Source organism: Atractosteus spatula, chromosome 6, assembly GCF_055471065.1.
Source record: "Atractosteus spatula isolate fAtrSpa1 chromosome 6, fAtrSpa1.hap1, whole genome shotgun sequence".
NCBI lineage: Eukaryota > Metazoa > Chordata > Actinopteri > Semionotiformes > Lepisosteidae > Atractosteus > Atractosteus spatula.
The window spans coordinates 9,338,523-9,353,982 of record NC_142711.1 but is presented as its reverse complement, the minus strand read 5'-3'; the positions used below and the strand labels follow the sequence as shown (position 1 = coordinate 9,353,982).

Below are 15,460 nucleotides of genomic sequence, written 5' to 3'. Positions count from 1 at the left end.
TAAATCTTGAGATGTTGAAATTTGTAAATCACTTGTTGCCTGGATGAATTTATTACAGAAATTCTGAATATAGCAGAGAATTGTGTCAATTATTTTGATTTCCTAATAATCATTTGTAATTTTGAAAGAGAAATTCATTCTAACAGTGCCATTGTTTTAATTTAAAAGCCTGCTTTTTAATGTGACTTGATAATGATCAGTTATAACAACAACAATACAGAAGCAAATGCAAGTGTAAAGGATAACACTGAAGTGAAAGTTCCTCTGAAATGCGTTCGCGTTACGTCTTAAAATGGAGGAGACATGCAATGTTATCATTTCTCTGTTAACTTTTTAATATAGCAAAATAATATTTTGCCCTTGTGTTAAATCCAAATTAACCTTTTCCTTAAATGTAAAAAAATCTCCTGACCCAATAATGGCGTTAATTGTAATTCTACGTATTTTTTATTTTAAGATTTGAATATTTTGTCAGCGTGATAATGTCAACAGAGGTGTTACACCAAGAGAACTGCGATATAGCATACCGCAATTTCTGACATTATTATATCTCTTTATTATCATACGTTTTTGCTTACAAGCGTTTACAATCACACACGTGTTTAGCCTCTGTTTGTTAAGTCGAAAACGATGAGCCCTGCCAGTTGCGTGAAAGAGTCCACAAGTTTCTCAGCGCAGAAGCCCAGTGCTAGAGGCAGGTGGGAGGGTAGCGTGTGAGTGTCTTAGGTCTACGTGTGGAAAATGTGCAAACGTGGACAGCGATCAGAGAGCAGCCCTGGATTAGTGAATCCCGGTTATTTAAAGCCCGGAGCCGGAGCATCGCGCCCCGGCAGTGTCGGGCAGGTGGACGATGGATTACATCTACAGCAGCAGCCATGAGCACTTTGAGGTCTTCACCACTGTGTTCTCCCCTAAAGGTGAGAAGAGGCAGAAACCAGCCGTGCGAGGTCGACCCATGAGGCTGCGTGGTAATGGCGGACATCGCGAACGCAAAAACTGGACGTTCTAAAATCTCTAAAATCACATCTTTCTCTTTTAAGGACGAGCGTGTATTTTCTGAAAATAACATGCTGGTGGGAGTAATATGGATTGCGCTTAAAAACACTGTAGAAACTGAATTGATTTGCTTTGTTCTAAGATGAATGGATATCATTTTGCTCCACTGGTAAAAATGGTTTTCTTATTGTTCTTAATATTGATTTCACTGTTTTAACCAGTCAGAACTAGTACCTTTATCCTAGGACCTACTGATGATTCACGCTACTAGCCAACATTTTATATAAAAGATTAACAGATTTTCTATATAGGAAAATGTACTATTTTTTAGGATGTTTGTGTTTGCTACTTTATCTAAAATTATATGGATTTGTTTCCTGTTACATTGCTTATTAAGACTATTCATTCTATCAATGCAAAAATTTAGTACAAATACAACCACATCTAAAAAGTCTGAAATTTTTTTGTAAAAGGTTATGGGAATGTTGTATAGTAATTGTAAAGACACATTTTAATTTCAAATTATTTTTTTCCCGGTAAAGCACCCCTCTGTAGAGTATACAAAAGTAAAGACCATTGCAGTTTAATATAACACTACCACAGCTATGGCTGTTTGATTCCAGATCCTGCATACTCTGAGTATGCATACTGAACTCAGATAATAATGATATGAGAGCAAATATTTATTGAGCTTGTAGCTTTCCTGATTTTCATACACATTTATAAGCAATTGAATCGAGCGAAAGTCCTCAGCTATAGAAGTACTAGATGTTCTCTTTAACTTCTACAAAAATCCTGATGGAGCTTGTCTCCCCGCAGTGTGCAGGAGTTCAAGAACCAAACCTAATTACGGACAGAAAGAAAGAAGAGACGAGGTGAGTCATGTTGTTTGTTTCTGTAATAATAAAAAGAATACAATGTAAATCTACAGATACCGAGGTGTTGAATGACAAAAGCAGTGACTGTGAAGAAGGACATTTTCGTAAATCACGGTTGAGGACTTCTCCTTACTGAACAAGGTGAAAAGAACTACAGAACCTGCATATGTTTTACAAGATTAGATCATTTTACCAATTAGCCTGAGCTGCAATCATTGTCTTAATCTGTAGTGAAAATATTCATTTAAAATGTGCCTGGAATACTTGGACATCAGCACATAATTTCCCATTGGCCCTTACCAAACATGGCCTCCTAATAATCCCCATCTCTGAATTGGCTTCATCACTCTGCTCTCCTCCCCACTGAGAGCTGGTGTGTGGTGAGCGTACTGGTGCACTATGGCTGCCGTCGCATCATCCAGGTGGGGCTGCACACTGGTGGTGGTGGAGGGGAGTCCCCATTACCTGTAAAGCGCTTTGAGTGGAGTGTCCAGAAAAGCGCTATATAAGTGTAAGCTATTATTATAATTATTATTATTATAATACAGGTTTATAGAGAGCTTTAACTGCTGGCAGCTCTAAAACTGAAACTACAATCCCGATCAGTGAAGCTGACAGCAGTGCACAAGACATGGGTTACCAGGACCCATTTGCTGGGAGGATAGGATGATAATGTCACAGGTTGCCTGTAGGAGAGGTAGAGTTGAGCAGAAAACTGATGTTTCTCTTTCTGACTGCGCTGCAGGTTCACAGCTCCTCGACATTTTGAAAGGGTCGCTGTTGAGTGAAATGATGTGGACAGGTGTGTAGGCGTTAATTCATATGTAAAAAGTCTTCATGCATAAAATGTACAGTACGTGGCAGGTATAAGCATAGGGAATGAAAAAACTGAGCCTTTTCTATTGTTCTGTTTTTAGAACAACAAAGTACTGTATTTCTTCACTCCCCTATTGTAACGATTTTATTGCTTATAATTGTTCATTGACCTGTCGTAATAACTGCTTTAGCAGGTTGGGCTGTATAGGCGTCACAGTGCTATTTATATTTTGTTGTTAATGTTTGTATTTTGTGTTCTTATTTGGATTTTTTTACATTTTCACAGGATGTTGTTGCACTCCTCTGTCATTTTCTCTGTTCATACTGCCTTCTGTTATTAAAGAGTCTCTTAAACCTGAAGCTGCCAAACTGTGATATACTGTAACTATAAAAAGATATCTCACAGGCTGCTGTCCAGGCTTCTCTTCAAATTCTTATGGTACTTCAGTATGAATCCTTCCTCTAAGTCACCTTTAGCTGGCTTGAGAACACAAAATACACCTTCATGTTGGCATGGCTGAATCCCTTACATCTCCACTGGTTTTGCTGACAGGTTAACAGCGTTCTGCCTTCTGTTATTACAGGATATTCTTCAGATGAGCATATTCTTCTCATACCTTGTCATATGTGAAGCATGTACTTCTCTGTTCTGCCTGTATACTTGTGAACTCCACAGTCCTGGCGTAAAAGATGCACTGCCACACATTTCTATACTCACAGCTGCTGAAGAAAGTGGGCAACTGCAATGCTTCCCCAAGCTTAGGGTTCAATATTGCAAGAATAATTTCTACAATAATTTGGCAAGTGAATAAAAATGAACACAGAAAGTCTGCTTAGACACTCTGTTGTAAAACAGCAAGTTATAATTCATATTCTTTTCTGTAATTCATACCAACTGCGTGCTCTTTAAAGAGACAATAATCCTGAACATGGTCCCTTGTAAGATGTTTATACTCCCTGGTCTCTGGGCACAGTTAGCTGTCAGTTTAATGAGCCCTAATAAAAACAGAATAGCTGTTGTGGTTGTTATCTTTTAGTTCATATTTGCAAAGATCTTTAGATAGTTCTGTAAATCTTATGAAATGGCAAGAGGTCATCATTCCGATAATATCAAGAAAAACACCTATCAATTATCTTCAAAATTTGGCTGCAAAATATATTTTATCAGCATTTGAATACAAGCACGGAAAAAATGGTGCAAGACCCAAGCCAATATGATGTGCCAGAAGGCGAGATATTTCTTTCTTGGCCTTTGTGTACAAAAGTGGATTTACTTTATAAACGTATAGAGAGCTTGTCATTACATTCAGAGGAGGATCAGTAATCTGCACACATTTAAACATCTAATCCTTTTCACTGAGATAATATTAGCAGAATTACTCGGTAAAGGCAATCAGCCCTTTCAGTAAGACTAAGCCTGTCCTCACAGTCACATCACACATCTATTGAAAGACAGATCTCCTTTCCCTCAATGGTCTTTATACCCCAAAGTCTCTATTTTCAAAATGCCTAGACAGTTGAACTGGTATTGTTTCTGACTTTAATGTAGGGCTGGCCCAAAGTGTATGAACACAGATTTGTTATTCCCAGTTCTCTTTTCCAAACACACTGCAAAGGAAGTTTAGAAAGCAATGCCACGTTTTCCTTTCCATCTCTATCTGCTTCTTCCAGTTCAGGGTCGCAGGGGAGCTGGAGCCTATCCCAGCGAGCAATGGGAGCAAGACAGAGAACAATCTGGACAGGACACCAGTCCGTTTCAGGGCAGACTTTTATAAATACAGACATGCACACACGCAGCAGGGCCAGTTTTGTCAGAACCCAGTTAACCTACCAGTATGTTTTTGGACTGTTGGAGGAAACCCAGAGATAACCCACATAAACAGAGAGAGAACATACAGACTCCACACAGACAGCACCCCAGGTTCAGAACTGAACCCAGGGCCCCAGCACTGCAAGGCAGAAATACTAATCACTGCCACCCATGTTACATTTTAGTTAATATATTACTGTACATACATGGGAAAAAGCAAAGGTTAATTCTATTCCAATTCTTTCAAGTCACTCACACCTGAAGAAGGCCAGACAGCCGAAACACTTGTCTTGGAATTAACATTATCTCAAGGAACAATCCTACTTAAACAATCAGCAAACCTATCAGCCCAATATTAAAACATAAACACAGTTATGTATGTTTTCTATGAGCTACTGAAAATTAAAATTGCTGTGATTTCATTGTGTATCTGAATCCTCCAATGATATAAAGTGAAGAAGAATGACTCCTCTTGTCTTTTCATTAATCTAATGGAAGAAAAAAGTCTTCACATAAAGACTAACTTTTGCCGACACAGGGAATAAATCATGCTTCAGTCATGTCATTTTGTGGAAAGAAGTACTTTTCACGTAGCCAAAGGTAATACAAGATCAGTATTTCTAATTCTTCAACTATGTGCCTTTTTAAAACATTTTGTATTTTCATAACGTTTCTAAATGATACAATGCAAAACAATCATACAGTAAACAAGGCCTGAGAATGTAGGATATTTCAATATAGACCGAAAGGTTATAAAAGGGTCTACCTCACCTAATAACCCACTATTCTTTTTCTGTCCTGTAGATGGCAGCAGTGCTCAGTTCTTTTTGTGTCCTGTAGATGGCAGCAGTGCTCAGTTCTTTTTCTGTCCTGTAGATGGCAGCATTGCTCAGTTCTTTTTCTGTCCTGTAGATGGCAGCAGGGCTCAGCTGCGCTCCCCACTGGCCAGATGAGCTTGAACTCTGTCAGGGTGATGTCATCCCTGTTCTCATCAGGGATGATGAAATGAGGTGGTTTGGGCGCCAGGAGAATGGGCAGCAGGGCTATTTCCCTCCTACTTGTGTTACCAAACAGAGTGAGTTCACCATTCCCAGTTCAGATCTGACTTTTTCAAATTTTGAAGAAAACATTCACTACTTTGTATTACTTAAATACTTAAATGTGATGCCTCCTTACTTTCTACTGCATGATTTAAAAAGTCTGTGATGAGACATGTTCCCTTAGCTTTTACCTCTTATCAGAGTTTGTGGGATGCATTTCATTTCACACTCACTTTAAACTGTTTACCTTTTTAAATTAGAAGTGACACAAATGTATAAATGTTCTGAATTCAGGCATAGATGTGCCCCATCAAAGAAAAGAAAAAGGATACATCATAGTTTTACATTTTCTGTATGGTTTCTGATTCTTCTGTCCTCGTATTGTATTTCAGTGGAAAGGGACACTGATACTCTGATTTCTCTGTTTGCTGCTGTTGATGTTTTCAGATGATATAAATGAAAATTCCCGTACAGATTCACAGTCACACAGTGACCTGACTCGGAGAGTTTCCTTCGCCAACACAGAGGGATACAGAGCTGGCAAGAGACGGCCCTCCATATTTGATGTAAGAACCCAGCAGTTTTTATTGATATTGACACAGCTCTCACTAGGACAAAGACTATGATTGTTTCACCCTTCATCAGAATGAGAATTATCAGAAATATAACTCACAAGTTACAGATAGCCTCTTCTTTTCTCATTTTTATGTATTCCTTATTTATTCTTTAAAAACATCAGTACTGAGGCACAGCAATTGTCTTTGATCAGAATGTACTTTTCCGTGACGAAATGGACCAATGAGACTGTCTTTTCACATATCTGTGGCATGTGGCATTTCCAGCACTTTGTTTTAAAATGAACAGCAGATGGCTGACATATTACTTAACAGCATGAAAAGACCTTATAAACAGATTTTTTCATCTGTAAATAAATATAAAGAGATCTTAATCAGATGTGTTCAATTTTTAGTACAAAAATGCCCATCTTAAACTATTGGATGGAAACCTTAATAACTATTATATTTGTGCACCAAATTAGAATTTTAGACACATCCGTTTATTATTAATTCTTTAATAGCCTGGGTGTAAGCACACCAGGAAGACCTCGACTGGTAGCTGTTCTCTTACAGGGCCCTGACATCATCGCAGGATGAAAAAAATCTTTTTCTTCCTATTTTTAGCCTCGAACTCACAGTGAGGCACACTTCAAACTGAACTGGTTTTGTGTCTTTTTTCCAGAAAGCCCAGCCATCGGCGCTCGTATCAAGCTCATTAAAGCTTGGGGCAGCCCAGGAGCCAGCCACAGATGGCCCTGCTCATTCTAAAGGGTCAGTCCTTTTTTAGAGCAACAGGCTCTGCTCCCAGCTGCTCGGTGCGGAGCAGTGCTTCCCTGAGTCTGTGGCTTGTCTTCCCCCCCACAATCCACAGGGATCACGCTCAGAGCAGGTGGCCGGTCTCATACCTCATTAGTTTACAATACACAGGCGTGTCATCTGCAAATTACGCCCTCGCTCGAATCAATTTTTAATGCAAGGTTAAAGCCGAACAAAAATTCCCTGTCAGGAGTGATGATCACTCATCCTTAGAGCTCTTTAGAAATCCTGCATCAGGACTTCTGCAGGACTCCTGCTCAGGCAATATGTTTTAAGAAGAACACAGGATACATTTGGTTTTTTGTGAAAGAATAGGTTAAAGCACAACAAAAAATAATGATACTTCATTGTATTTACGTAGGGATTTCATTACAAAGGATCCCAAAGTGCTTTTCATTCACCTCTGAACTACACAGCAGATCAGGTGCAGAAGTAAGAAATCAAACTGTCACTTTCTCACTGTCAACATGCAATACATATCAACACAGTATCCACATTATCTAGATATTTAGCTTTTGTTCTGAAAGCTTCATTTATCTTGCCTGCCACTTACATTGGTTCTGCAATTTCTGCTAGCCTCACTGTTGTTCTCCCCATTTATTTTTATCTCATCGTACCTGCCAGGCTGGTCTGTGTATTTACACTATAATTCAACTCTCTATATTGTAAGTCACCCTGACTGAGGGAATCTGATGGGCAGATAAATAAATGATTCTCCAACACTAGGATTAGTAAATATCAAAAACTGCAAGAAAATGCAGTGAGCCAGAGATAAAGTCGATCATGTAACTATTGTTTTCCTTAATTTATAAAAATGGTTAAATTGAGTCTGAAAACCTTTTATTTGTATTGAACACCTTGCATATCCAAAGTCCATGAAGAGCCTAACTTTTTAAAAGAACATTTCTTCAGATCAGAAGTTTCAAACCCTAATCCTAGAGAGTTCTAATCTAATAGGAGCTCTAATAGGAACGTTTATAATGTAGATCACCTCACTACTTTCTAAAGATTGGGAACACCTACAGTATATGTTTGAGATCAATTAAGCAAGTCCTGTTGACATCTTGAAATTTTGTTCCAATCAGGTTATGGTACGATAATTTCTTTGTTTGTCTTATAGACTACAAATTGGTCCTGGCCTTTAGAAATATGTGATTTAATAGTGATCTATAAAACCTGCAGGACTGTATAAAACTAGCTCCAGTAGGAAGATTAAAGATTCCTCCTTTAGATTATATGATCTGTTTTTAATATTTGATTCTGTGATCTTTGAAACATATAGGCATGAAGTCGATCAGTCCAAGGATCAGCCCGTAAAAACTAACATCTGAAATGTGTAAACAGATCAATTTGAAAACATTATAAATTAAAAAAAATGCTTGATTTCTAAGACATTTCTAATAATCATACTTGTTTTCTTTAGGAAATGCTATTTTAAGGCACAGTTTACATACAGTACTGATGTGTATTGACATTCATGTGAAATTTCTAAAATAAATGTATCTGTTTTGGTTCGTCAACTTTTCAGAAATTTACCACAGAGTCGTCATAATCTCACTACTCTGTGTCCGCTGCTTGCAGTTCTGCAAGTATAGGCAATGATGCCATCGAGAGCGATATCCAAACACTAACACTTCATCAGGGCAACCAAGGGTCGACTTCAGAGCTGGAACGTGGCTGGAGCTTAACAGTACTGTTGTAATCGTCCTGGAAATCCGTGGAATTTGGGTCACTCACAATAAACGGACCCCTTTATTCCATTTTTTTTTCTATTGCTCGGCAGGAAGTACCCAAAGTCTCAGCTGTGTAGGAAGGTTGGGTGCGGCCTGGATCTGGGGCCTGAGGCCTCTCTGCCCCTGACAGCAAGCATCTCCCACAGTTCCCCTGGCCTCCTGCGCAGGATTCGCCTGAAGCAGAAGGAAAAGGAAGAGTACCAAGGAGCCACAAACGGCGCTTTCGAACCTGACTGAGAGATGTGTGCTGCTGGAAGCTTTGGGAGGCTGCATCTGTAATTGTGGAGAGCACGCAGAAGGAAGTAGTTGTTATTTTTAAGACATGACATCCTGCAACACAGTGCTCCTTTCAGGTAGCCGGGCACAGTTAACCTCTTGGCAGTTCACAGAGCTGTGCTGTTTAACTGGTTGTGCGACATGGCCCCCACCTTCATCCTGCAGAAAGAATACAGAGCCTGTGGCAGTGCTCACAGACTGACCTGCTTTTTGAAGTCATTTTTTTTCAGAAATAGCAAAACCAAAGAACTGTATATCTGCTTTGGCATTATGTTCTGTTTTCAAGTTGGACTGTAACCTGCACAAGCTGTGCATACATTGTATTGTTATATTTATGATATACTGTAAAGTAACCTGAATTGTACGGTGTTATTCAATGTGTAGTTACTTCAAAGTGTTTGAAGAGAAATCTCATAAGGTTTCCAAGGATTAAAATTTCATTAAATGTGCATTTTTATTGTTCTCTATTAACTTGATTCAGTTACATTATTCATATTCTAAATCTATATCTGAAAATTCAAGTGGTCAGACATCCTTTTTTGCATGTATGTCCAGGTTATGTCCTTCTTGCTGTACGTAAGGCATGTCTGTATAAAAGTGTAATAATAAAGGTAGTCTGCATGTTGTGAATTAGTAATCCCCAAATTATTTTTTAGCAATAAATAACACCACTGTTATGAAGGTTGTCCTAGTAACGCAAAAACAAGCCTCACAAGTTCCATAAAGCCTAAAACTCTGCCCTTCAGCCCCCTGTTCCTGAAAGATCTTTTCATTCGCACGAATAAGACTGATTTTTCTGTGCAAGACTGAAAAAAAAGCAAACTGCAGAAGAAAAAAAGTTGTTTCTCCATGATCCTTAGATGCACTGCATCTCAACAGATTTGCCTTTTCAGTAGAGCACTGCTGTCCTGCGCAGGGTGTCGCTGTTTAAATTAACTATGAAACTCAGGGTCAGAAAGACTTCTTGTGGCCTTTAGCACTTGAGTTTGTATGCTTTTTCTGTCAGAAAGAAGAGCTCACCTATTAAAGTCTGAATCCCCAATAGCCCTTTTTTTCTCCACAGATCACACAGGGGAATAAAGAGGGAGTAGGAGCACAGGGATGGTCTTTATTCTTCTCAAACCAGACGAAAGGAAGAAAGGACATAGTCCTAGCTGGCTTACCACATAGGGAACCCCCAGAGAGCAGACAGCTGGCCACAGCAGAGTGGGTTTAGAATCGTCTGGGTCTGCCCATCCCTCGGTTAGACTTTCAAATCCAAGACAATGAGAATTCTAGCTGTGGGGAATTCTCTAAATACAGCTTCTGTTGACAACAAACTCAAAAGTCTGTTTGCAACAACGTGGGACAGAGATCGTGAAAGATGGTGATGGACTTTTCTCTCCTCAGTCATGTATTGTAATAATGCTCAGATTGCAGGAGCCTTGCTACACTTGGAGTTGAAATGTGCCCATTAGCTGTCTGTGCTGGGTCTCAAGTTGCTGTTTGATGAGAAAAGGAGTTCAATGGAAGCCTAACCCCCCCCCCAGCCCACCCCGCCCATGGTATGGGCACCGTATGCTCGGTGCATCTGATAGGAGAAGGAACATGAAAGCACGTCAGCTGGAGTACATTTTACTCCTTCACTTGTGAGATTTTATTAAGAAAAACATTTTTGTCACCCTCCCTCCCCACCAGCAAGCCAGCGTCTGAGTTTTTGTCATCCTGCCTGCAGGTCTTTTTCCTCCTCCTCAGATACTCGTCCGTGGTGCCTCACGAGAAAGAAGAACTGTCGTGTAAGCATGCAGCGGTCTGATGCGGCTTCGCGTTCGCAAAGCAAGGTCCGACTCCGATTCAGTGTTGACGCAGTCGCGCCGAGCCCCATTCTTCACTGGAGAGGCCGCTGTCGAGAGCTGTAGGTTTCACCTGCCCTGCAGATGACGGCTCATTGTTACCTTCAGAGCAGCTGCACAGCCCTGCCCCCCTGACAGCACTACAATCCTGCACCAGTCCCTCTCTGGAAGCTCTCTTGCGCTGCTCACACACTACCTGTGTGTGTTTTTGTTCCTGTGTCCCCTTACACAGCAGATGTCACACCTGTTGAATCGGCGACACAGCATCTGGAACATTTCACACCACGTAAAGCACCGATATTTAATATCGTCTTCCCAGACCCAGCCATTAGGAATCTATACAGCTATTTCTGAAGAGAGAAAATGTATTCATTTCAATACAACAACACCCGCACAATGCTATAATCACGGCTCACCTCCATCTCGCAAAGGATCCATCTGCATAGTGTTGGCAACTCATGTAATATATCACCTGAAAGTTAAGAAAAGCACATGACCCCCTTCAAATCCCAGCACGAGCAATATATTCAATTCCATATAGATTTCAAGATATTGCTATTGACTCTTAAAGCTATGAGGAGAATTGCTCCCCCTTATATTTCTGAACCCCTGAGAATTTGCACCCCAAACTGCACTATCTGATGCCTTGATGAATACTACAAACTGGGGGGTGATCAAGCCTTCTTCTGCCATATACACTGGTGCTGCTGAACACTCTTTCCTGTGTGGAATTCTCTTCCAGCGACTCCCTAAACCATGTTTACATGAGCACTACTATAACAACCTGTGTTGTGTACACTGCATCTCATTCTATTTTCATCTAATCTTTCATAAAGTTCCTTAAATAAAATCTTCAAGTGTGGTAGATTAGAAAACTCCTAAACAGAAAAGTGTTTATTACACCTGCTTTATTCGAGAGACTGTGGAAAATGTGAAGACTTTTTTTAGACTGTATATATATTAACATGGCAGTAGACACATATACTGTATGTATAGCACACCAAGAAATATTATAAATGTAACTAATGCTTTGTTGCGTTTTTTAATGCCTCAAATATTATAAATGCAGCAGCCTTTTTTTTAAGCACGTGGAGCACATGAAACTCAACAAGATTACGTACATGAAAGTGCAAAGCAGAGCTGAGGATTCTGCTTTGGGGGCAGCACACAGGTGCTGCAGGGGACTGACCTAGTTATGCTGCGCTGGTTGCAGTGCTAAGAGTTTCAATTTCCCGCCAGAAATGACACAACCCTGTGCCTGTGGAGTGTCTGCCAGATGACTCCTCTGTCCAAGCGCTAATTGACTGCCATCTGCTGTCTGGCACACACAAAAAGGCTGACAGCGGTGGGAGGGAAGGGGCTGGCCTCACCAGGGCTCTCACAGCTCCAGCCACACGCTAGATGCACATTAGCCCCGTTCTGCAGAGCATGGCCTAGATCTCTATATTAGAGCCTTTCTGAACCCTAAAAGCCTGCAGCAGTTCCACCTACACCCCTGCTGAAGTCCAGCTGTATTTCTGTGCTGGCCCTAGCCTGTGTGTGACATTTATGAAAGATCCCATTCCCATTCACGATCTCCTAATGATAAGATTGACGTATTGTGTTTAAATTGTTTTTGAAACTAAATTATCCCTTCAGTATACAATAAGACGGCTTCAGAGAAAATGAGTACTTTTTACACACCAGACAAATGCGTCATTTCACAGAAGAACAATTTTGCGCTTTTGGTGTTACGTTAATATTTGCATTTTTGTAAGCTTCTCCGAAGAGGAACTATAACACTGATAATTTGCCTAAAATGTCTCCCAGTCAGATCTTGTCACAAGATGAACCTTATTTTTTTCCCCACATACAAATCGCACAGATTTTTGTTTTCAAAGACAAATTATTTTTTAGTCATGACCTTGACGTTTACCACTTTCCAAAGGTTGTGGAACAGTGTTTTGATAGATCCCACAGTGTCACACGTGCAGTGTGCCCACAAAAAAGCTTCGTGCTTATGTTCTAATACAAGCAATGTCCTAACATGTCTTTCTGCCATGTTAACATTCATAAACAGAGAACCCTGTTAAATTACAATCATAAATAACCAAGTCACCTTTTCTAACCTTTACAGCAACAAAAACAGCAGAAAATAGCCCATGTACTTTGGGGAAAGTTGCAAAGACAAAATTAAAAAGAATACGGGTTGTTAAGGAAGCAATGATTTGGTGCAGATGTGCTTGGTGTGTTTTGCAATGAATAGAATAAGGCATGTTAATACGGTAGTGTGCCCCTCTGTTCAGAAGCAATTGAGTGAATGTGCCTGTAAAACTAACAGACTTGCAGAACAATGAAGCCAAAAGGCATTATTTCATGGTAGAGTGGGCTGCGTTTTTTTTACTTAAGCAGCTGTCCTGTGGAGGGCCCTCTGGGCCACAGGAGTCATGGTGTCCCAGGAGACCAGGGCCTGAGCACCACAGGAAACTGGGCATAGTGCAATCGCTGAGGCTCGCAATCAGGGCATGAGCCGCCACAGCACGCCACACCACACCAGACTGTACACAGTGCAAACGCCAACCCTCAGACACACACATGGGTCTTTTTTTTTTAAAAAAAACATACGACTTTAAATGTGAGAAAAAAATCTTAAACTACTTGTATAAAGACAAGACCAGTACTGGATAAAGTAGGTAATTAAGAGTTATTATAATGATGTATATGAAAAAACTGTTAAAATTGCCTATCTTGCCTATCAAAAAAAGATAATGAGCAATACACACTAGCTCATTCTTTCTGGTCCTTTCATTTTTATTCAAACAAAGCACACTGATGCACTCACTTTGTTGCTTACAACATTTTATTGTTTAATATGAAGTACATGCATTACAATGGCTGTCCGTATAAGTTCTATGGCACTGGTGGATATGTAATGATCTTGTCTAAGCTAAAGAATAACAGTAGTTTTGGAGTATGTGAAGAAAACAAATCGGCAAGAATGCTGCATTCTACAAATGAAATCACTGTGAAGAACATACTGTACGTATTTTTGTTCATGCAAGTTACAACTGCTATATGTACTTCCCTTGAAACCTAAACTTCAGAAATGGGACATTACAGCACATAATATAAAAAATGAAACAGAAGATGATCTACAGACACCAAAAACATTAAATCTTTCACGCAAAAGCAAAACAGAAAGACGTTTGGTTGTTACCCAAGTTTCAACTAATGTTCACATCTGAGGTTGGAAGCAAAGTTGAAGTAAACAGGATTTAAATGGATTATAATAAGGTTTAGATGCTTTAGTTTTCTAGTGCTCTGGAAAGAAATACATTGCAAGGCTAAATCTATTTAATTTTCAGAGGTAAACCAGCTAGTAACTAGAGATCTAGAATCTCACTGTGTTTAGAAGTTGTTTTTTAAAACAGTGAGGCAATTAAAAACATAAAAAGGTTCACCATTAAAAAAAACTCCCTGCAAGCTCTTTAAAACAATAAGGGCATTATAGCAAGAAATATTTTGAGTGCTAAAAACCACCCCAAAAAGTTTAAAAGTTTCTAGGTTTGTTTTTAGAAACATCAGTACTACATAATGCATTGTTTTAATATGGTAATTTGCAGAAAGTAATAAAAATGCTGAATTTGGAAGTCATTATACATAGCAAAATCATCTTTAACTTTCTCTAAACCATTAAAGCCTTTGAGCTTCATGGCAATGAACAATAGATGTACCAGACAGTCAACCAGTAGAGTTTTATTACTTCCATTCATGACTGATAAACACAGCAAGAACAAAACCCTACATACTATACATGTCAATAACAGGCCCACGGCTTGCTTTATATTGAGGACCAAATGGGTCAAATCTTGTGTGAACTCAGATTATAATGAGAACCTTGTTTCCATCCTGCTTTCGATTGTATATGCAGCGGCACTGCATGCTCTCTCTTTCCATCTCTCAGTAGCAGCAAGCATACCCTGCTATTAACCATAGCAGCACATCTCATAGGAGGAGAGGAAGAGTCAATATAAAATTGCTCACATACATATGACAGTATTATAGCTCTTATTTAAAATGTCAGTGTTATGTTCATGCACACAATTATACTCAGCAAACATCAACAGCTACTAATGAAAAAATTACAACAAAAGCAAAAAAAGACATATTCAAACAACAAAAGTGCAAATTGCCTACATTAGACGTCTGAAGCAGAATGCTGCTACCTGTATAGAATGAGTCAGATTTGAATCTGTGAAGACCGAAATAAAACATCAGGTCATTTTGCTACATTTAATAAGTAAACAATTAAAGAACTCAGACTACTGGCAAATGTGCTACTTCTACTATAAAGGAGTGAAAAACTGCTGGCAGTGAAAACTTTTTACAGATCTAAGTCCCAAGTGTTCAGAGATTTTACATAAAAGGTATCCAAATAGTTAAAGTTTAAAAGAAAAGTATATAAAAATTAATCTCAAAAATAAATAATTATTAAACATTTAATAAATAGAACCTACAGCCCTACACAATCAAAAAATCCAAACTTTACCAAAACATTTACAAGCGTTCCTGTAAAATTATTTAAAAAGGGATTGCAAATTTCTTTTGCAAAATAGTACAAAACATGATTAATTGCAGATAGTGCAATATCAGAAGCACATAAGTTTAGAAATTGATAGACCAAAGGAAAGTTACAGGGTTTTGCTGCAGTGAAGACAACCAGGTTG

At 39.2% G+C, this 15,460-nt stretch overlaps 1 protein-coding gene across 1 annotated transcript; it reads left to right on the top strand.

The window, feature by feature from the left end:
- Nucleotides 1–850: 850 nt before the first annotated feature.
- LOC148831780 (vexin) lies at nt 851–9,361 on the top strand. The gene is made up of 6 exons (XM_088919716.1): nt 851–917; nt 1,816–1,871; nt 5,413–5,575; nt 5,988–6,106; nt 6,780–6,868; nt 8,697–9,361. Exons 1-6 carry the CDS (start codon nt 851–853, stop codon nt 8,881–8,883), a joined length of 681 nt encoding a protein of 226 aa, XP_088775842.1. The 3' UTR covers nt 8,884–9,361.
- Nucleotides 9,362–15,460: the final 6,099 nt, after the last annotated feature.

What these genes read in the sequence shown, in the direction of transcription:
- LOC148831780 (XM_088919716.1), top strand. Translation starts at nt 851, where the DNA reads ATGGATTACATCTACAGCAGCAGCCATGAGCACTTTGAGGTCTTCACC. An exon ending in TACTTGTGTTACCAAACAGA is followed by an intron (nt 5,576 to 5,987) that starts GTGAGTTCACCA and finishes TGATGTTTTCAG; the next exon opens with ATGATATAAATGAAAATTCC. An exon ending in GACGGCCCTCCATATTTGAT is followed by an intron (nt 6,107 to 6,779) that starts GTAAGAACCCAG and finishes TCTTTTTTCCAG; the next exon opens with AAAGCCCAGCCATCGGCGCT.